This window comes from Peromyscus leucopus, chromosome 12 (genome assembly GCF_004664715.2).
Source record: "Peromyscus leucopus breed LL Stock chromosome 12, UCI_PerLeu_2.1, whole genome shotgun sequence".
Taxonomy (NCBI): domain Eukaryota; kingdom Metazoa; phylum Chordata; class Mammalia; order Rodentia; family Cricetidae; genus Peromyscus; species Peromyscus leucopus.
This window is the reverse complement of record NC_051073.1, coordinates 50,650,189-50,671,962: the sequence shown is the minus strand read 5'-3', so window position 1 is coordinate 50,671,962 and position 21,774 is coordinate 50,650,189. Positions and strand designations below refer to the sequence as shown.

Genomic DNA, 21,774 nt, shown 5'->3' with positions numbered 1-21,774 from the left:
TAAAATATTAATTTCTAATGTTTGCTGAAAATATTTCTCTAGGTGTTCTTAAATTTTAATTCATCTTTTGCTATACAAATATTAGTACTTATTATTTAGAGCTCTGTTGAATTTTTCCATAACATTATAATCTTTATTCATTCAGCAAATATGTACCTTTAAAATATTTTCCCCAATGTTTTTCTGCATTACCTTGTGTTCATTGCTGTATTATTGTAATTTGTATAACTTTAAAGCATTTATTTATTTATATAAATGTACAATAAACATTTTCACATCATCAAATTCATACTAGGAAGTACACTAGTTGAAAAATGTATGTGAAAATATAGTGTTATTTTTCATAAATTTTCAATAGGGAACATATTTTTTTAAAAAAGATTTGAAATTTGACTTCTGTTTCCTTATCAATTTTTAGGTGCAAAAAAAGGATGAACTGCCTGAAGACAATGTTAATGCCTAAGGAGTCTCCTAGAAACCACCTGTAAAGAAGGGTCAGCAAGCTACATAAGCTTCTCAACATGGCCATGAAAACATCTATTTCTGGAGATAAAGACAAGCCAAAGTTTATGTGCCCTTTGTGTGATGGTGTGAATTAAAGAAACTCCTATTAGCCAACCAACTCTCCAAATGCTGGTATTTCTAGATTCAGACTGGGGGAAGGGAATAACTTAAAATAAGACCCTAAGACTCCCTAGACTCCTGGTTTCTTCCCTCTATTTGACCACTTACTACCAAAATGTTACCTCACTGGCTCCCAGTTCATCACTTTACTTTTCATACAGGTGGTCACATGACATTCACAGCAAAGAGCAAAGAGGGAATTCACTCATCCTTGCTTGCTGCTTTATGCTCAGCCAACTTTCTTCACTCTTAGTTCAGGGCCCAGCCCATGTATATTCAGGTCAGACCTTTCCAATTCAATTAACAACCAAGAGTATCCCTAGCAGACATGTCCACCACCCAGTTTGATCTAGGCAGTCCTTCAATAGAAAGCCCTTTATCCATTGACCTTTTTTCTAGATTTTTTTCACAGGGACATTTAAAACAATGATTGTGTAGCTTGGTGTTCTTGTGGGACTCCTAACAGGGGTAGCTGGGACTGTCTCTGACTCTTTTGTCTGCATTTGGGACCCTTGTTCTCCTATTGTGTTGTCTTGTCCTGCCTTGATACAAGAGTACGTACCTAGTTTTTATTACAACTTGCTATGCCGTGTTTGGTTGATATTCCTGGGAGACCTGCTCTTTTCTGAAGGGAAACTGAGCAGAAGTGGGTATAGAGGAGAGGAGAGTTGGGAGGGGTACTAGGAGGAGAGGAGGGAGGTGAAACTGCTGTCAGGATGTAATATATGAGAGAAGATTAAATTTAAAAAACAACTTGGGTACATGATATGTTTCACTATGTATTAGTCAGTAACTTGATCGTTATAATATCAGTACAAGGGGAATGTATTTGTTTACCATTTATGAGAGACCAAAGTAAACAGCAATTTTGAGTAATTTAGTAAAAAAAAAAAAAATCTCACAGTTTCTAGGAGACAGAGTAGAGCCTGGAAAACAAGCATTGTATCATGCAACACTATGCATTCTATTGTTGTGGACAACCCTAAATGAATAACTGAAGATTTCAGGAAAATTTAAATGCCTATCTTCAAGCATCAATCATTGGGAATTCTGAATGTTATGCCAACAACTCATGATGGGGACAGAGGAGCCAAGTGTAGATGTTCCTGCCACAGACAGGTCTTTGAGCACAAGACAATGGGGTCTGATCCTCTTGGGAAACTCAAGCAGCGTTTTCCCAGTGTTAGTGACTAAGGAGCTGCTACAGTACTGTTTCAGAGACCCAATGAGAGTGTCCTGCCTCTGCCTTCTTAGCCGAGAAGTAAAATAATTAATATAGAGAGTAAAACACACACTTGCACACATATACATACACAGAGATACCACAAACACATGTGCATGCCCACACTCGTATACACACTCCATTATTACCAATGGAACCAACAAAAGAATGTGGTTGCCTTCTTTGTGATAGAACTGGAAATGGACTATTGCAGGCATTTGGCATTAAGCGGGGTACAGAGCTGGGAATAGAGGAACATGCTGGATTTCTAAGGGTTAATCCATGCCCAAAATGTGTCAGGAAGGAGAACTGAACAAAAGCTATCCACGTTCTGCTCCCGACCTCATCAACCAGATGTGCAACCTCAGTAGAATAAAGGAGGAGGAGGCAGTTGGAGAGAGCGAAGACAAGGACAGGAGAGTTCTCCCTCAACCCAAGACAAGCATTGGGACAGGGAAGAAGTGCTCTCTTCCAGCAGCTCAGGAGCATGTCCGGCGTGTTTTAGAAGGGGAGTTAGCCTCATTTTGCAGAGGAAGTAAATGGAACTTCGAGACATGGCATAAATTATTCTCACAGCCTCACTATGTAGCCAGTTGTGAACTCATCTAATCGCATGTCATTTGCTGAGATGCTTAGATTGTCTGGGTTCTATTTTGGAAATGGAGGTTACTGAAGAGAAGTATACAGCCACAGTTTTAGTGACTATCAGTGTCTGGCTGGAAGTGTAGACTGAATTGTAAAGATTCCCCCCTACATAAGACACTGTTGTAAGAAATGATCCTGTCACCAGAGTCTAGATCTCTGTCACACCCAGAGCTCTACAACGACCTGAAAAGAATGTGTGGAAGCCATTGGCCTGAGGAGGGCATGAGGCGCTCTTTCATCCCTACTCACCTACAAACTGCAGGAAATACTAGTAAGATATCCACAGAAGTCTCATATGAAAAAATGCTAGAAAGTCGGTAGCCAATGGTTACTCTGATCTTGTTGTCTTATAAAAGTAAAGCAGAATCATTTTTACATTGGTTATTAACTCCCCCCACACACAACAGCAAACAATAAATAGGTAAGTGAACCGATCTCAGCTCTTAAATTCCACCTTCACTTCTGTATAAATATCCAGATTTTTGTTTACTGTTCAGGGCACACAATTTCTCAGAGGTATTAAGTACTGAAGTAAATGTTGATGGGGATAAATAGAGAATAGCCCAGAGATTTATTTTTGGAACTGCAACACCTTCTTCTGCACAGTGGGAGCAGTTTATTTAGCGCAAAGTGTATGCAGTAAACGCCCCGCCCTACCTCTTGGAAAATCAACACATTTTCTTGCCCAGTGTCTCACATTTCCACAGCTCAATGTCTCCATCTACTGGTCGGAGTCAAACTGCTGCTTGCAAACTGGGACTCAAGACCCAAAATTAATTTGCAATCCCCACCTCTAACATGTACAACTCTAGTGCAAACAGCCAACGTCAACATTTGGGAAGGATTAGGAGGTGTGGCCTTGTTGGGAGTGTGGCCTTGTTGGAGGTGTGTCACTGGGAGTGAGTTTTGAGCTTTCAAAATCCCATGAAAGGCCAAGCCCTCTTTCTCTCTGTCTGCTGCCTACAGATCGGGATTAAAATTCTCAGTTACCACCCTGTTGGCTTTTCACCATGATGAATCCTCTGAAACTGTAAGCAAGCCCACAATTCAGTGCTCTCTTCTCTAAGAGCTGCTTTGTTCATGGTGTCTCTCACAGCAATAGAACAGTCGCTAAGACAGTCCCCATCCTGTTGTTTGCTCTAGATATGACCTCTGCATTACTCAAGGTCAAATAAAGATTTTTTTTTCCCTCTGCTTTGCTCACTGTTGAGCCCAAGGTGCTCAGCATGCAGTAGGTTCTCAACATGTACTTGTTGAAGAGATGAATGAAAAAATGAATCACTAAACAACAAAAAAATCATACACAAGATTAATGAAAAAAAGGAGGGGGGACATGATTGCAGTCCCGGAATTCATTTTAAACTTCTTCTCTATTGCAATATAATTTCTATACCGTTGATCCACCCTTGGTACCATTCTGTGAATAGTTAGGAAGGCATATACACACACCACCACAACCAAGACAAAAATCAGCATCCCCTCCTAACATGAATTGGTGCTGCCCATATGTGTGTGGGGGTAGGGTGTTCCTGGAAAGCACTCCTGCTTTCCACTCCTACGGCCTTGCTTTGTCCTGAAAGTCACAAATCCACTACAGGTCTGGTTTCTTTCAGTCAGGTAATGTGCTTGGAATTATTCTAATTGTTATATACAGGCATCCATTCTTTTTATTGCCAGGCAATATTCCACTGTGTGGACATAACACTTTGTCATCCATTCACTACCTCCAGAGGCCATTTCACTTGTGATTTTGGGGGGAGTGGGGTAGAGATTGATACAAGATTTTATATCCTAGTCTATGTTCTTAAAGGTTATAGTTTCAACCTGGAAAAAAAAATGGCTAAACGTGTGCTTGCTGACTTATGTGGGAAGCCTGCTTTAACTGTATATAAATGTGCCTTATTGGTTTGCACAAAGACTGTCATTTTACACCACACATGAGACCTTCAGTTCTTCACATCCATTAGCCACACCTGGCATCATCAGCTTCTGCTTTTGCTTTTGATATTAGATATTCCAATAAGTACGAGAAGGTACTGTGCTCTGATTTTGATTTCCATTTCCCTAATGTCTAGCATGTTCCCCACCTCTTCAAACATTCATTCACCATCCACACGGCATCTTAGGGGATGAGTCTGTTCAAATGGTCTGTCTATTTCGTTACTGGGTGGTGTGTGTGCATGTAAAAATTTAATACTTTATTGTTTGAGATTATAATGTAATTATATTATTTCTCCCTTCTATTTCTTCTCTCCAAGCCCTTCCATGCTGTGGGATGGTCTGTATGTCAAATGTGTTGCTCTGATTGATCAATAAATAAAACACTGATTGGCCAGTAGCCAGGCAGGAAGTATAGGTAGAACTAACAGAGAGGAGAATTGAGAGAACAGGAAGGTGGGAGGAGACACTGCCAGCTGCCACCATGACAAGCAGCATGTGAAGATGCCGGTAACCCACGAGCCATGTGGCAAGGTATAGATTTATGGAAATGGGTTAATTTAAGATGTAAGAACTAGATAGCTAGAAGCCTGAGCTATTAGGCCAAACAGTTTAAATAATATAAGCATCTGTGTGTTTATTTTATAAGTGGGCTGTTGGACTGCCGGGGCTTGGTGGGACCTGGAAAGAAAACTCTCCAGTTACACTTCCATATTCTCTTCATCACTCTCTTTCAAATTTATTGTGTCTTTTTCTATTAATTATTGTTTTTAACAATTATATATATATACATATATGTAACATATAAATATATATTCCAAAATGCACAAACACAACCTGCTCAGTCTGTATAATGTCATTGTATGTGTTTCCAGGGCTGACCATTGATATTGGATAACAAATCGGTGTACTGTTCTCTAAGGAAGACTGTTTCTCCCACTCTTAGCTCATAATTGTGTGTGGTTCTTTGTATAGGGTTAAGGCCTCCAAGAGCTTTCCCTCTCTACCTTAGCATGTCTGTTGTTGTGCTTGTTCAGCTCCTGTTTAGACAGCCATGTTGGTGAGACTTTATGGGTGTAGCTTCTGACAATCCTAGGAGACACAATCTAACAGCAAACGCCCTGATTCTCCAGCTTTTGCAATCTTCCTGCCCCTTTCTCGGCAATGATACCTGAACCTTACGTGTAGGAGTTGTGTTGTGCATGTATCCCTTGGAACTGGGCTCTACAATGCTGCATGTTTTCCTGGTTGTGGTTTTCTGTTGCAAAGAGATGTTTCCTTAATGAGGGTTGAGAACGACACTCATCTGAAGGTATAAAGAAAAAATATTTAGAATGTAGCTAGGGATTATGCTGGTGTAGTAAAGTGGCAGTTACAGGCTCCTTCCAAGATCCATGACTTCACTAGCTCTAGGGAGTTACCTAGGTTTCCAATACCAGGCATGGTTTCCCTCTTTGTTGGGTGAATCTGAGGTCCAGTTAGAGAGCTGTTGGTGACCACCAAGGTGTGTGTGCCACTACAGCACTCTTTGAATTATTATGCTGTGCTAGTCATCATTGTGGTTCATAGGCATTGTTATCTAGGTAGGACTGTTGGTTGTCTCCCTCCTTTGGAAGCTTTCATGATGCCTTCTGAACCATAAAACTTATTCCTCAGTGAGGAGGCATTCTGGTCTGTTCCAGATCAGGGGGTTCTGGGCCCTCTGAAGTGCAAGGTGTCTTCAGCAATAGGTACTTACCTTCCACCTTTAGGGGGCAACCAAGGACAATAGCAATAGGCTGTATGTTTGGGAGTCTCTGACAGCCCTGACCAACAACTCAAATGAGGGCTTTCTCAGGTGTGGTGCTGCAGTTTTTGTTAGATGATCTTTGGCTCCTGGAAGGAGCATTGGGTGGGAAAAATGTATTTAAACTCATACATATACTATATATAAATATACAGACTTGCATACATTATAGGTATTTTTAGGTAGACAGCTAATAGTATGATTCTTTGTGACTTTTTCAGACATCCTTGCTGTTATTTTTACCCTCCTCCCTCTTTCTTCTGGACTTGCCCTCTGCCCCCATGCATGCTAATTAGAATGCTCCTATTTTTCCCATTTTTAACATCAAACCACTTGTACCCTACTATTCCTCTATCGCTCCTCCACCCAGCAATGTGCCCTTTCAACTTTCCCGATTTCTGCAGTTACTCTAGTATGTGTCCTTTTGAGTAAATTTTGAGAGTCTATACATGTCCAACTAGACTGTGGCTTGATTCTGGGTCTTTTTGTTGATATTATTGTTTTGTTTTATAGGTTATTGGTTTGGTTGTTTGCTTCCTTTTAAACAAAGCCCCGCCCCCATTTGTCTTTCCTGAAATAAAGATTCAATGAATGTAGGTGTCTGCCATGGAAAACTCCCATAGCCCCTCTGCAACAGCAAGCCTGAGGTTCTCTGGATGCTAAAGTCTCCCTGACCAGCAGTTTCTGGTTTGGTTAATACCCTGGTGCATCAGGGCTTTTGACCTTCCAGGATATTCTTTATGCATGTGCCTCTCACGCTCCCCCAGCCAGCCCGCTTCCTCCTCCAGCGGGCTCCTCCTCCTCCTGACTGTCTACACAGCTGGTCAGAGCTGCTCTGCCCGGAGAGAGTAAAGTGCAGGAGGGGTGAGAAGGAAGTGGGAGAACACAGAGGGAAGGTGCTGAGAAGCCTGATGGGGAACTGTCTGCAGAGGAAAATAGGGTGAGTTCACTTTCTCCGGAGAGCAGGGACCTGGCCCAGTGGTGAAAGAGAAAAAGAGGGCTACTCTTAGGGCGAAGGGAACAGGGCAAGGAGTGTGGCAAGAATTCAGTACCTCCTGAGCCACACACCCTGTGACATCCTTACAGGGTTTGCCTTCTGCCCTGAATCCCAGCACGAGGAGAATAGCTGGGATGTGGAAAGACTCCGCTAACAAGGGGCGCTGCCCATCTAAGAAATGAAACAGTTGCCCTGGGGCTGGGGTCAGGGATGCTCTCCTGGGCTCTTGATGTTCCTGAATAAGTTCATGAGCATCCACTCTTTCAGGGACTCTTCATGAATTTAAAATAAATAGCACATTTCCTGCCAGATGAGGCTTCAGTTAGTGCATTTACAAGCCAATTAAGGAGGGTCATGTCACTAGGGAAAAGACTTGTTTTCATGGTCCTGGGCTTTGGTCTCCTCATTTTATTTTGTTGTTGCTGTTTGGAGGGGTTTTTGTTTTGTTTTGGATTGTATATTTTATTTTTTGGTGTTTTATTTGATTTTTTGAGACAGGGTTTCTCTGTATAGCACTGGCTGTCCTGGAACTCGCTCTGTAGACCAGACTGGCCTCAAACTCACAAAGATCGCTTACCTCTGTCTCACCACCACTGCCCATCTGGTCTCCTCATTTTAAAAGAAAATAATAGTATAATCCTATTATGGATTATGGAATTTACTTTTAAAAAAGGAACTACTTGTTTTAAATAAGATAAGTAATGAAAATTTTTGGTCTGAGTTTATCAGACGTTACTGGACTGGACATTGTTAATATATATAATGGAGTTTTTATCTGAATCTGTCAAATGTTAATGGACTAGACATCATTAATGTAATTTTTGGCTGTATATATTGTATATACTTATTGGATAGTTTTTTCTTGTATTAGTTATAAGCTTTTTTAATTTTAGACAAAAAGAGAGGAGATGTGGTGGTATTGTGTTCTCCAAAATATTGTGTACTCTAATAAATTTATGGATTATAGGTTCCTAGTGCAGATAGCAGCAGCGTGGTCCCTGACAGAGAAGGGTTCAGTGATCGGAGGCTAGTCTCAGTTTTCAGACCATCATTTTCATTCAGTCAAAGCAAACACATGTAAAGAAAATTATGATCACCCAAAATAAAGGGCTTTCTATGGTATGAAGTGAGGGGATCTATAGTGAGTAAGCTGGCAGAGAGTCTTCTAGGGATGTGCTTGCTACCCTGGTCTCAGATAGCATATAAAGGGGAACACAGAAAAATGAGGTCGTGCAAAATGCCAAAGGGGATTTGGGAGTATCTATCTGTGTCTTTTCCTGAGAGCTAACACTATCTGAGTGTTTGCCCTGAACTCTCTCAACCCCTCTTCCACCTTCTAACGGCCTCCTATAATGACTGTCATTTGGTCTCTCTGTGAACGCCTCTAAATGTGGCTTATTATTTTCTGCTCTTTGCTTTGTGTTTCCTGGTTCCTGCCTTTGTTTCTGGCACACAGCAGGTACTCAGTAAGTGCTGGGTGGGTGATTGGAAGCATTCCTGGGGAGAGAGAAAGCAACATGCAGATATAGTATAGATGAGGAAATAGTGATGGATGGCATACATGCACTTTCGTGTCTCAGAACTTTGCTGTGGGGTTAAGTGCTGTAACACCGATAAATACGTATCATGAGAGAGATGAAAAGTATAGAAATGCAAGTAGAAGAAGATGAGATGAGCTGGTATGCACACTTAGACTTACAGCATTACATCCTTCATCTTTATTTTAGCTCCTATATCCAGCAGTCATTTGTGTTTTCTTACCTATCAAGAGCCAGTAATGCCATCCTTCAGTTTTTGTTTGGGGTTTACTCTATTTTGTTTCTAAAGTGAAAAGCTATTTTTATTTTTTAATGGGTTTTTCTCATAAATATGCAAAAAATAATAATAATTTCCTAGTTGATGGCTAGATTTTTATGATTTTGTGTCCATTACATTTTAAAGATGATTGAACTCACTCTGGAAATCACTTAGGTACCTTTCACTGCATTCACACTTAGCAGGCTTTCCTTACCAACTCACATTCTCATTTTTTTCATGTGGCTTTAGGAATTTACAGTTAGTCCTATGCATTCAATAGATGGTTCAGATAGTATTGTATCCCTAAATAACTGCCCAGCTGTATCGCTAAATAAATTACCCAGCATCCTCATTCCTGTGCTAACTGAAGTTGTGGTCTTACATCAGCTGGATCTCTTGTCCATCTTTCCCGTTACCCCTAACTATGTCTCTGCAGGTCATAGGATGGAAAACCACCTCTCCCCACAGGAAGAGTCCAAGGTCTCAGGGGAAAACATTTTCCCTAAGAAAACCTAGGTTTCCCCCCTTCCTGGTTGCCGATCCTCAAACAAGCTGCCTAAATTTTGTCCCCAGTTCCCTTGTTAATAAATGACAGGACAATAATATCAACCGATGGACTTGTTCTGAAACTGAGTGAAATACAGCACATAAAAAGATGGACATATACCGAGAAGTACGCACAAATTTTATTTCTTCATACTCTCAACTTAGAGCAAATGAAAAAAAGATTAAACAGAAATCTAATCCAAACAGTGAATGAATATAATTCTTATATAATTGTTTCCTTCTCCTTCTGTCTATCCTTTGTTCTCTGGATTACTGTGAAAGATGGTGTCTCCCGGAACCCCATTGCTTGGGTGCAGGCCCTGAAACAGCAGCAAACAGAGAATGAATGAAGAGGTTCAGGCCTCTCCCTGCACAGTGGCATTTTCATGCTTGTGATGAGGATTCTGAGGCATCATTTTAGGACTATGGGTGTGGGCTGTTCCTCTGGTGACAGAGATGTTAGATCTGAAACAGACTCCGGCCTGGGGTTCAGGATGGAACATTAATAGATGGCAGGGCAATAAGAGGCATGCTAAGGTAGTTCCAGAACTGCTCATAAACAGAAGAAACAAAACAGCTGAGAGAGAAACATAAAACCATAGTGAGAATTATGGGATAACACAGTGGCCCATTTCTAATATTTGAGTCTTAGGTGGAAGCTGGACACTCAGGGGACACATTGGAATCTAAGACTTCAAAATGCCAAACATCGGACCTGCAGGTGAGAGTACATACTGTCCAACGCCCCGGGGAAGAAAGAGCTTGTCAGGGCTGGGGCCACCCATCCCCACAGCAAAGGCCCAGTACCAGCCGTAATGGCAGCAAGTGGAAAAACAGTAGGTAAGACAGCAAGACTTCCCTGCACTGGACAGGAGACATCCTGCTATTCTAAGAGCCTCCTGTATCCTTGGCAACAGGAAATCAGATGCTTAAGTCCCTGGTACAGCTTGAAAGAAAGATCTGAAATTCTGTTGTCTATTTGTGGGATAAAGTACCTCTGCACTCAAATCTCTACCCTGGCTCTGTCATACTAAGCTTTTGAGTTTCTACTTCTGAGTTAACTACATTCTCCCATGACACAAGGTTGAAAGGACTGTGCAGAGGTGCTTGAGTTTATGCTGGTACTGGAAATCTAATACAACTTCATGAATCCTTCCTGAGTGGACGTTTGAGTATCCAGTCTTAAGGAACTCCTAAGGAAGGAATCTTGCAATGTACAAGTCCCTCAGGCCTAAGAGTCCAAATTATGGCAAAGTCTGTTGTTCTATAACCTACAGAGTTAGCAGCAATTCCCACAGTGTTCCAGGAAACACTTCTGAGAGAGCATCTAAAAACAAACCAAGACCATGTTAGGGGCAAGACCCTAAGATCTTTCCCACCCAAGGCTGTATGTCTTCAGTGCAAGCTGAGAAGTATGTATCTTGAGGGGTGTCATTGTCCATCTATTAAAGCATGTACATCACATGATGGAAAGGAGAGAAAAGGATGGGGGAATAATGTCAAGGGAGAGAGGATTCATGGGCTTGATAACAGAGGCCTCATGAAAAGATAAGCACCTGGGATTGCTGGTGTCCCTATGATGTCACAGAGGTTTGTCTCTCTAATTCTTGATCACGATACAGCCTTTCCTGAGCTACCCTTTCTGAAGGCATTCCAGGGATAGTTGACTGGGAGGCACATTTTTAGATATTTTCCTTACCTGGACTCACATTAAACCAAAACACACATATTAAAATGCAAGAATGCATTGCAAAGGATGCGTAGAAAAGAAGGAAAGTTTACAAATCACTTTTGTCCGTCATCACCTTTGTCTGAACCTTAACAGCTTCATGAAATAAATAGTACATATAGCCTCATTTTAGAAATTAAATTGTGGCTCAAAATTTGTAGAAATATGAATATGAATCCAGTAACTCACGACCTACCATCGCCTTTCACCTCACTTCCGTGTTCCCCTAATGAACCTGACTTCTTAGCACTGGGCAGATTCGCCTATTTCCATATGATACCTTTTAACAACAGAAGCAGAAGATGAAAACAAGTGGTTTACAGGACACTAAGGACGACCTAAAGGAGAGAACTGATGCTACGCCCCAAAGTCTCTGATAACACATAGAACCAGGAAGCCTTCAAGATGCTCACCCAAACTGGTAGTCACAACCATGGCCATGGCTTACATGGCCATGGGTTACAGCCAGCCTCTGTAAAAAGCACAAGTCTTCATACTTAGCTATACCCTTGGAATTTGGGTGGTAGAACTGATGACCTCCTGTTTTGGTGGCTGTGCTCACGGCTACTCATGTATAGCTTCATCAAATATTTCTAGGACACAAATTTGCTGTGTATTTGATAGGTTGGCATACACTGGTGACATAAACCACGGTGATGGGAGGGATGAGTAAAGTCCCCAGCTTTATGAAGTTCACATTCTAGTATAGGAGATAGATATGTGATTAGTCCAGTAGAGTGGACTATACATAGGAGAGATTAGAGAGTCAGAGTTCAGTGGCATCCTGTGGAAATACTGCTTGACCTTGACCCAAACAAAATGATTTCTCAAATGTGAAATTCATACCTTAATATTCTGGAGATAACGCCATCACAAGGAGTCAAGTAAATCACTGGAATTGTGAGTTTTAAAAACTTTTAGTTTCCCAGGGGTTGGGGGTTTGACTCAGTGGTAGAGTGCTTACCTAGCAAGCGCAAAGCCCTGGGTTCGGTCCTCAGCTCTGTGAAAAAAAAAAAAAAAAAAAAAAAAAAAAAAAAAAGTTTTGTTTCCCTTGATGAGAATAGACAGGTTTTTTTTTTTCCTGGCTAGAAACTGGTGGTATCATAGGCCTATGTCCAGTTCACCTAATAAATAAGGACAGAAACAGCAAGGGGAAAGAAGTCACCATTCTCAAAGCCCCCGAAACCAGACTCACTGACTTCCTGGCACCTCTCTCAGCTATTTCAGGTGCTGGAGTTGCTGTCATATCGCTGAAGGATGCTCCTGCCTTCCTTGGTAAGTAAAGCATCGCTCAAGGAATCAACTTCCTAACTATGTTTTCAGTGTGGGGCTTGTTAGGTACCTGTGAGCTCCTTTCCCTTCACGGCTACACTCAAGCTGGGTACCAAGCCCAGCTATGGTCACCGAGAATCCGTCAAGGAAACAGCCCCCAGAGCGCGGTGATAATCAAGAATAATAATTGTCTCATGGGTGGTAGAGTCTTCTCCCATGGGTAAGCGTCAGACATAAGAATGAAACTGCCCGTTAATACTGAGAGTCTTCACGCTACAAGCCCTTTGTATAGAAACACACATGTCTGCCCTCTGAATGGAGAATGTGTAGTCCAGGTGATAATTTATTGTCCAAACTGAGACACTCTGGAGAGTGAAACAGTTGCTAAAAATAGCTAACCACCACTAAGTGATTGACAGTGACATTAATGTACCCGACTTAGCATGCCAGACCCATGACCATCCGTACAGCAAATTGTCAGTTTGCCCACTACATGACAATGGGCTTCCATCGTATCTCCAGGGAGTCTTCTATGCAGTGTACTTTATTGGGAAGTGTTTGAATTTTTTGCTTGGGTGGCCACAGGTTGGGCTTAGGATTGAAAAATGCCTGCTCCTCCATGTGTATGATATAAAACAAAATGGAGGTTTATGTCAGAAATATTCTCCGAAAATATAACCTCTTAACACCACGTGTGCATGTATCAGATTGCAAAATAAAGGCAGGAAAGGGGGTAGAAAGGAATGCACTTCTACTTAACATCGTCTTCTCTTTTCCCTTTTCTTATTTTTTCATTCCTTTATTTTGAAAGAGGTGATATAAAAAGAATAATAACTACCAATGATCGAAATGGATGTTTCATAATGCAATGTTTAAGAGTTTCTGAATATTGAAACAACCTGCCTACATTTCTTTTTTACAGGAAAAACATAAGCACATTTAAAGCTGGACAAGAGTCCCCAAAGCAAAGTAAGTCATCATTTTGTTTCATGTTTATTTATTTGTTTGTTTGTTTGTTTTGAGAAATGGTTTTTCTGTGTGACAGCCCTAGATGTCCTGGAACTCTGGAGAATAGGCTGGCCTTGAACTCATAGAGATCTGCCTGCCTCTGCCTCCCCAGTGCAGTGATTAAAGGTGTGCGCCACCATGCTCGGCAAAGTCAGTCATGATTTCCCCATCATTTGTACTCTTGATGGACTTACATTTCTAAAATGTCCTTTCTCTGTGCTTCCAAAGCCAGGTGAGAAGGTCTGTACTGTAAACCTACACACACTGCTGCGATTACTCCACCTTTGTGTTTGCTTGCTTCTCCCATTAGACAGTGGGTTCATTGAAGCAGAGATTGATTTATTGATCTCCTCAATCCGTGCCTGATTTAGAAACTGAAGGAGCCAACTGGGAACAGCAAATGTGGCAGCTAGGGCACAGAGGAGCAGCTGAATATCTCAGTTCTCACCTTACGAGCAACGGTGAAGGATGGAGAAGAGGCAGGGATGGTCAGATTTGCATTGAAGAGATCCTCCAGCCCAGTGGGATGCGCAGAGAGGAAACAGTATCAACTGTTGGCAAGAAATGAGGCCAGTAGACCTCTGATGAGGCTGTTGGGACAGATCAGTGGTGAAGTTAAGGAAACAAGAGTTGGGACTGGAGAGATTGCTCAGTGGTTAAGAGTACACTGGCTGCTTCCAGGGGATCCTGGTTTAATTCCCAAGCACCCACATGGCAACTGGCAACTATCTGTAACTCATGTTCCAGGGGACGCGATATCCCCACACACAGATACACATGCATGCAAAGCACCAATGCACATAAAATAAAAATAAATAATTAAAAAAGAAAGAAACAAGATTTGATGAGCAGTTGGAGATTGATGGCCCATACATGACAGAGAATAAGAAAGTGTGAGTGTGAGGATGGACCCTAACATTGCTTAAAAAAAATGGAGGAATTGTGTCTTCCCCTAGCTAGGTTTCAAGTGGAGAGTGTAGCACATCCATGCACTGAATCTCAAAGCCCAGCTCTGTGGGTGTACAATGCAGCCTCTAGCCCTCCCAGCATGAGCCCTTTCACCCAGGAACAATGGATCCCAACAAACGCTAATTTCTATCAAAATAAGACACAACAGAAATAGGGCCACCACGGGTGCCAAAATCAGAAGCCTTTCTTCTAGTGAGAACCAGTGACTCCCCGGATGCTATAAAACTTTATGGGGATGTGAGAGGGGAACTATGAATCCATGAGCCACATGGTGGGCAGCTCTGCCTCCTGCATGGATTTCCATGGATGGCATCTTTTTTCTTCTTCTGGCTGGATGCCAAGGGTGGGAAGCATGCCTCTGCTCTGTGGCTGAAGCCAGTCGGTTTGGAGTAAAATACCTTTGAAACATTGCCTTGCTTCTGCAGAAACATAAATGTTCAGCATCTGGGCATTCTGAAAAACTTTCCTTGAGCACAAGTCCCCATGCTACCATCATCTTAATGTTACCTGTTAGAAAGGACCCCCTCCTGTCTGCTCTGTGGGTCTCTCATGCTGTCTTGTATGTCCCCTGCCTAGTCTGTGAGAAACAGGCTTGTTGCGGGTATATCTGTCTCCCTATTGTGTTTTCCCATGTAGGTACACAATGGGTATTATATAAGGGAAAGAGGGAGGAGAGGGGGTATGATTGGCTGCCCAAAGATGCACTAAAAGTATCTTTCTTCACTGGCCCTAGCAGCCTGAGCAAGCTCTCCTGTGGCTTTGTTTAGGGTGTCCTATAACTCTTAGGGATCCATAACAGACTTCTGTAGACTACTCTAGCTGTCCCTTGGCTGTCTGGCTGCAAACATCCCAGCCCCCCACTCCCTGAAGTCTCCACCTCAACCTGAGATTCATTGAGTGTATTTTCTTTCTGCAGATGAAGGGATGACTTCAGCTCCTATGCAGGTAATAAGACCCCTTCTGATCCCAACGTGGAAGAAACACTGTAGATGTCGGGGGGCGGGGAGGGGCAGGAACCCACAGTTATTTGCAGAGCCTGGTGGCAGAAACAGCAGCCCTCCTGTGGCATAAGGGATTGGAGGGAACTAACATTTGCTGAGCACTTTGTTATGACAGGCCATGTGTTGAGTGTTTGACAGGCATCTCATGTAGCTGTCACAACAACGCATATTATTGCAATACTGTGCCCTCTCACTTCTTCACAGATGCAAGCTCTAGTGTCCAAATCCAGGCCTCTGAAAGATGGCAGAGCCAGCCTTCAAACCCCGGTCTTTCTCTAACAGTCACATGCTTCCCACTGTACATTGCTGCCTCTGATGTTTTAGCCCCTGAGATTCCACCATTAGTGAGACCTTCCCTTAGATTATCAATGCAATCATCTGCCTGTGGATGCATTGCAATTAGTAGAGAGGGCTTATCGAGCATGCAGGAAGCCCTGGGTTTGATCCCCAGCATAGCATAAACTGGAAGTGGTGACACACATCCTCCTATGGCACTCATAAGATACAAGGAAGAGGAACAGAAGCTCTGGGTCATCCTCTGCTACATATTAATTGGGATACAAGAGACCCTGTCAAGTAAAGACAATAATAACAATGATCTCTTGATGAGTCATTAAATATTATCCAAGCACATCCAGTGTTCTGTGACCAACAGAAGTATATATATATATATATGGTGGTCAAGGGTCACTATGGAACATGTATAAAGGAGACACACATGTATGCTTTGGATGACAGGAACACTCCAAACTTCTAGTTTAGTATTTGGAATGCCCCTGCAGCCATTTAGAAAAGATGGGCCGGAAATGGAGAAAGCAGTGGTGGTGGAAGACACGATTTCCCCTGTCAGGCCTGTGTTGTCACTGAAGCATGAACGGGATGGAAAGAGGCCAGATCTTTATGAGGGCTCTCCTTTGACCTGCAGGACAATGCTGACCAGATCTACACAGAGGAGTTATGCTACATCCTCGTTGATCACAAGGCCCTCGGAGGAAGGCCATCCGACAGCTCTGCCGAGGGGTTCTATGAGAACGTCTCTAGCAAGGCTGAGAGACCCAGAGAGTCTTCAAGAGGAGTAGAGACGGAGTATTCGGTCCTCCGCTTCTCTTCCACCTCTCAGCCGCATCCTCCCGCGGAAGGTGAATATGAACTTCTGGTGCCCAGCAGACTCTCCTTCCGTGCCCATCAACAGCCACGGCCACTCAGAGCCCCCTTTGAGACTCACTTTTCTCATCGACAGTGAGTGGCTAGGCTAGAGTTTGCTCAGCACTGACAGACAAAAGTAGGAGTTGGGGACTCGGTTGGATGACAGATAAAAGGAGGGCTCAGGGACTCCAGTCATGGGGCACAGAGATCCTTAGCTTAGTTCTTCTGGAGGACCTTGGAAGAGCAGACTTTGCGGACCACAAAGCCTTTTAGAGTCTGACAATAATCAACATTTAAAAACTAGTCAATTGTCTTGGATGTCGCATTGTTAAAAAAAAAAAAAAAAAAAAAAAAGAGTGGCCACCTTTGCTTCTAAGTGGTTAAAAAAAATACTCTGTGGTAGGAAGGGCTCCCCATACCTGCACCTGGGTGTACCACAAAAAGCTCTGTTCTTCTCACTAAGTTCTTATGAATTATTCCCACAACTGTTTTCTGAAGCCAGGGGAGGCTTACTCATCAGGTTACATGTCCCCAGGGGGAATTCCCTCATCACTGTGAAATCCCACCTCAGCACCACTTGCGACAGGACAGCCTGTAATATTCCTTTACTCCATGGGCCCGGGACATGTCCTTCACTCAGCGTCCTTTCTCTCATTGTCCCAAAGGCTTAGAATTTCCTGTACCATTGTTAATATATAGTTTTAAACTACATTTTCAAACTTTGAATTTCTCTTCAGAATTGTGTTTCTCTTCCAGTGTAGGAAATCATTCCCAGAACTTCATCCATGATAGGCAAGTGATCTACCATTAAGAGACAGCTCAAACCCCTCCACATAGTTCTCAGTAGAATCCAGCCTGGGCTACAGAGTGAGTTCCAGGACAGCCAGGGCTACACAGAGAAACCCTGTCTTATAAAACAAAACAAACAACCACAACAAACCCTCAGTAGACCCCCACAGTATCAGAGTGATGGAGTAGAAAGGCCGCTGTAGGGCCGTTCATCTCTCTATCTTCTTTTTTGACTGAGAGAAAACAATTCACCCAAAGGTACTTTATTGGCATTAGTGGCAGGATTTTATTCTAGCTTCCACGTCGGTGTCCTGCTACATACTAAATAGAGTAGAGTAAATTTCTTCATAAATTATCCAGCATGTGTGAAATGTCCACGTGGGAAAAATAACATACACCCCTTCTCTGTGAGCACCCTGTTGTGCCTTGATTCTTCATTTTCCCTCATTCTTTCTTTAGAATTTCTGCAACTGTATCTACCCTCTGTTAGACAAGTATGCATAACCTGCTGACTGACCAAATCTGACCCACCACCTGTTTCTGTAGATAAAGGTTTATTGAAAAACAGCCACGCTGATTTGTCTACATACTATCAATGGTTGCTCAACCATGGTAGAATTGATTTGCAACACAGACCAGAGTTTTACAAAGCTAAAAATATCTTTAGTTTAACCTATTCTGGATAATAATTTTGAAGGCCTTTGCCCTAAACAGTGACTGTTTGAGATAAACTTAAGAGGACTATGATTGGTTATTGATGAAACTCATTAGGAGCAGATACCAATGAAATGGCAGGAAAATATTAAACCACAAATGAGATGAGTGAGATGAAAACAATTATTAGCAAATTAGACTATTTCTACATTCACACCTGCATCCTCAAGATGTTATTTTATTTACCTCATAGCCACTGTCCTAATTTTAGGATGTTAAAACGGCAAGATGTTCATTGAGACGAGCTTTGGATGCACTATGCATTTAATTACCTCTTTGTGCTCAAAGCTGAATAACTTTCTACTTAAAATGTCACAAGGTATTAGGGAGGTATCTCAGTAATAGGATCCTTGTTTAGTGTGTACAAGGCATACACATATGCACATACACTTGCACACATGTGGGCATACATACACACACACACAAACAAAAATGAATAAATAAATAAATAATGGAATAAAAAACAAAACAGGCCAAGTCCCCATTTGAGAGGAAATGCGGTGGCTTAAGGTCCTCTAAGTGAGTTTGCTGAGATGTAAGCCTGTTGATCATCTGCAGCTAACAAGCTGACCAGACCTCAGTACCTTGGTCTCAGCTAACTCCCTTCTTCTACAGCTGTCTTTCACACAGAAGCCTAACTGTAGACTTTGAGCAGAAGTCACTTGGGTTCAAAGGGCGTGTCCATGGTGATAGGAAATGTTGTACAAGATGTAACACATGGCTTATGGGAAGCAGTGTGGGCCAGTGACTGATTCAAGTCTTCGTTTCCCTTTTGCCTTTGACTCTGACCCACTTACTTGAGGCTCAGTCTATTGCACCCGTACATCTGACATATGGTCATCTATTCTAGTTTACTTTCTACTGCTGTGATAAAGCACTGACAAAGAGTTAATTAAGGAAGAAAGGGTTTATTTGACTTATCTGTCCCAATCATATTCCTTCGGGGCTGGAGCTTGAGGCAGGAAGTGAGGCGGAGGCCATGGAAGAATGCTACTTATAGCTCTCTTAGTCTGCTTTCTTCTACAACCCAGGACCACCTGCTCAGGGGTGGCGCTGGCACAGTTGTCTGGGCCCTCCCACATCAATCATCAATCAAGACAGAACCCCACAGAAATGCTCACAGGCCAATCCAATGGAGGTGATTCTTAAACTGAGGTTCCCTTTTCCTAGGTGATTCTAGTGTCAAATTGATTTAAAAAAAAAAAAAAGCCCTAACTATCATATATCATCTATCATAGACCCTGAGGAAAAACGGTAGTAAAGAGTTTAAAGCCTGGACCCCCAACGTCCCTCCAGCAAGGCAGAAGTCAAACAGATGGCACTACGCTAGAGCCCTTCACGTGAATACTAAACCTTTGGGGCAGATAGGCGTTGGAAATATTATCAGTAAAATACAATAAGCTGTATGTGTTTGTCCCCATCCGGTGAAGTATTATCTGTCCCCCCAAAGCAAATGTGTTTTATCAGGGCCTCCTTAAGTCTAAATGAATAGACAAAGAAGCATGGTTGTATGGTAAAATCAGAGGGACTGTACAACAGCCCTGTTTCTAGACTGAAGAGCCCCTGGGGGTATTTCAAGACGTCTGCTATGGGTGCAAGTGCCATAGCTGAATGAGTGAATGTGCTTACTAGGCAAACCTGACAAGCAGGTTCAATCCTAGGACTCCACCGTGGAAGGAGAGAACTGATTTCTGAAAGTTGTCCTCTCACCTACACACACACACACACACACACACACACACACACAAGAACTCACAAACAGAATTTCATATTTAAATCTACTATGATGTGTACAATATTAATTATCAAACCAAAGATATAAATAAATTAAAAGAAACAAAACTGAGAAAACATTCTATGACCTGTGTTGTGGTTGGAATGTGAAATGTCCTCACAGTCCCCCAATGCTTAACCACTTGGTCCCCTGCTGTGAGAGCTTAGGGAGAATGTAAAACTTTGGGACTATGACCTAGCTAACAGAAGTGGTTCTCTGAAGGGAGGCTAGGAACTTGAAGGTGATACCTGCCCTAGTTCTGGCTGGAACCCTGTGTCCTAATCTGCCAGGGTGTGAATGCCCACACCACCAGGTCTACCACCCCAGACTCAGTGGCTCCAACCACCATGCTGTCCTGCCAGAATGGACTGTGTCCCTTGGAACTCTGAGTCAAAACAAGCTTTGTCTCACTTGTGGCTTCCGTCAGGTTTTCTGTCACAGTAATGAAAAATATGATTAATGTTCTTGCATAAAATTAAAAAAAAAAACTCCAATTTTACAGCAAGTGATGTTTTGTGTCCAAACATTCCCACTGTGCCCAAACTTTGTCCTCTGGTACAGATGGGGTGGGTGAGATTCGACGTCACACTTACTAAGGAGCTATTGCTAGCAGGTAGTTGCAGGGATGTGATGTCTGGTAGGTTACCCACGCTTCAGTGGATGCCCACACAAGGATAGCTCTAAATGGACTTTCTGCATTATCAAAAACAAAAAGCACAAAGTGGGATGGGGGTATGTTGGGAGAAGAGTTGGAGGGGAAAATGGGGGAAGGGTTTTTATCATATGTACGTTTTAAATTCTCAAAAATAAAGAAAAATATTAGGGGCTACGACAGGCTAATGCTGATCCCCCTTTCTACACATTTCAAGATTTCTAATGAAATTGTGTAGTCTTGCAGAAAGTACACATCAACACAGATATGTATATGTGTGTGCCCACCCACGTGCATAGGCATGCACTCAAGCACATAGTTCCAGGAGGTTAGTAATATAGCCCCTCACTTAAAGAATCCCTGTTCTTGAGAAAGAAACAGAGGCTGAGTTTCTAATTTAGTCTTCCAAGTCACAAATATAACGAGAAATGTCCCTCCCCCGCACCGGGCTCCAAACAGTGCACAGAAGATGGAGAGAGAGGTTCACTGTACAAGCCATGGCAGACTCTGTGGTTTCCGCTCACGCTCTTAGCATCTATAAATACACTCCTAGCCTGTGAATAAATTCTTATCTAAAGCAGAAGAAAGAAATAGGAAAGCGGTGAAGACAAGGCAGGAAAATGTACCAGTGACTATTTCAAATGCTGACAGGATTAAGAAGGCTCTTAAGTTTCTCAGGATGGAGGGCATGGGGGTAAGGGACAGGATGGAGGGCGTGGCGAGGGGCAGGATGGAAGGACATAGAGAAGAACAGGATGGAAAGGATGAGGGGTGGTGAGGGCAGACAGGATGGAAGGCTGAGAAGGGAACAGTTGCATTTCCAGGTCATGAGAGAAACCTAAAGAGGAAAAGAGGTTCTCTCTTATTACACGTGACTGGCTCTTTCCCAAACCTAGCCTCTGAAGTTCACAAATTTGACTAAATGTGAAGATATATTGGTTCTGCCAACTATTGAACAGATCAGTATAAATCCGTCCTGTTTTTCTAGAGTCTTTTTTTTTTTTTTTTTCAGTGTCTGGAGAAATGCCACAGAGTCATTTTCATGACTCTCTCAATTCATCTCTTCCCCTACCACATGTGTTCCTTGCAGATGCTCTGATGCCAATCAAAGCTGCACTGAGTATGCCCTCAGGACACCCACTAGGATGGGTGGCCACTCATGGGT

At 42.5% G+C, this 21,774-nt stretch overlaps 2 protein-coding genes across 5 annotated transcripts in view; both read left to right on the top strand.

Annotated features, from left to right (window-relative positions):
- Slc9c1 (solute carrier family 9 member C1) overlaps positions 1-622 on the top strand; it is an 88,760-nt gene extending 88,138 nt beyond the window's left edge. For all 3 annotated transcript variants that reach the window (XM_028872137.2, XM_037209738.1, XM_037209737.1), the window contains one exon: positions 419-622. In XM_028872137.2, the coding sequence (XP_028727970.1) occupies positions 419-463 (45 nt within the window). In that variant the 3' untranslated portion in view covers positions 464-622. The remainder of the gene's footprint in view (positions 1-418) is intronic.
- A 6,408-nt stretch (positions 623-7,030) lies between these two features.
- Gcsam (germinal center associated signaling and motility) lies at positions 7,031-19,228 on the top strand. Of its 2 annotated transcripts, XM_028872135.2 has the most exons (6): positions 7,031-7,155; positions 10,208-10,276; positions 12,503-12,559; positions 13,479-13,525; positions 15,450-15,478; positions 16,460-19,228. In XM_028872135.2, exons 1-6 carry the CDS (start codon positions 7,127-7,129, stop codon positions 16,775-16,777), a joined length of 549 nt encoding a protein of 182 aa, XP_028727968.1. In that variant the 5' UTR covers positions 7,031-7,126; the 3' UTR covers positions 16,778-19,228. The 2 variants fall into 2 exon arrangements, with proteins under 2 accessions (XP_028727968.1, XP_028727969.1); XM_028872136.2 differs by lacking the exon at positions 10,208-10,276.
- Positions 19,229-21,774: the final 2,546 nt, after the last annotated feature.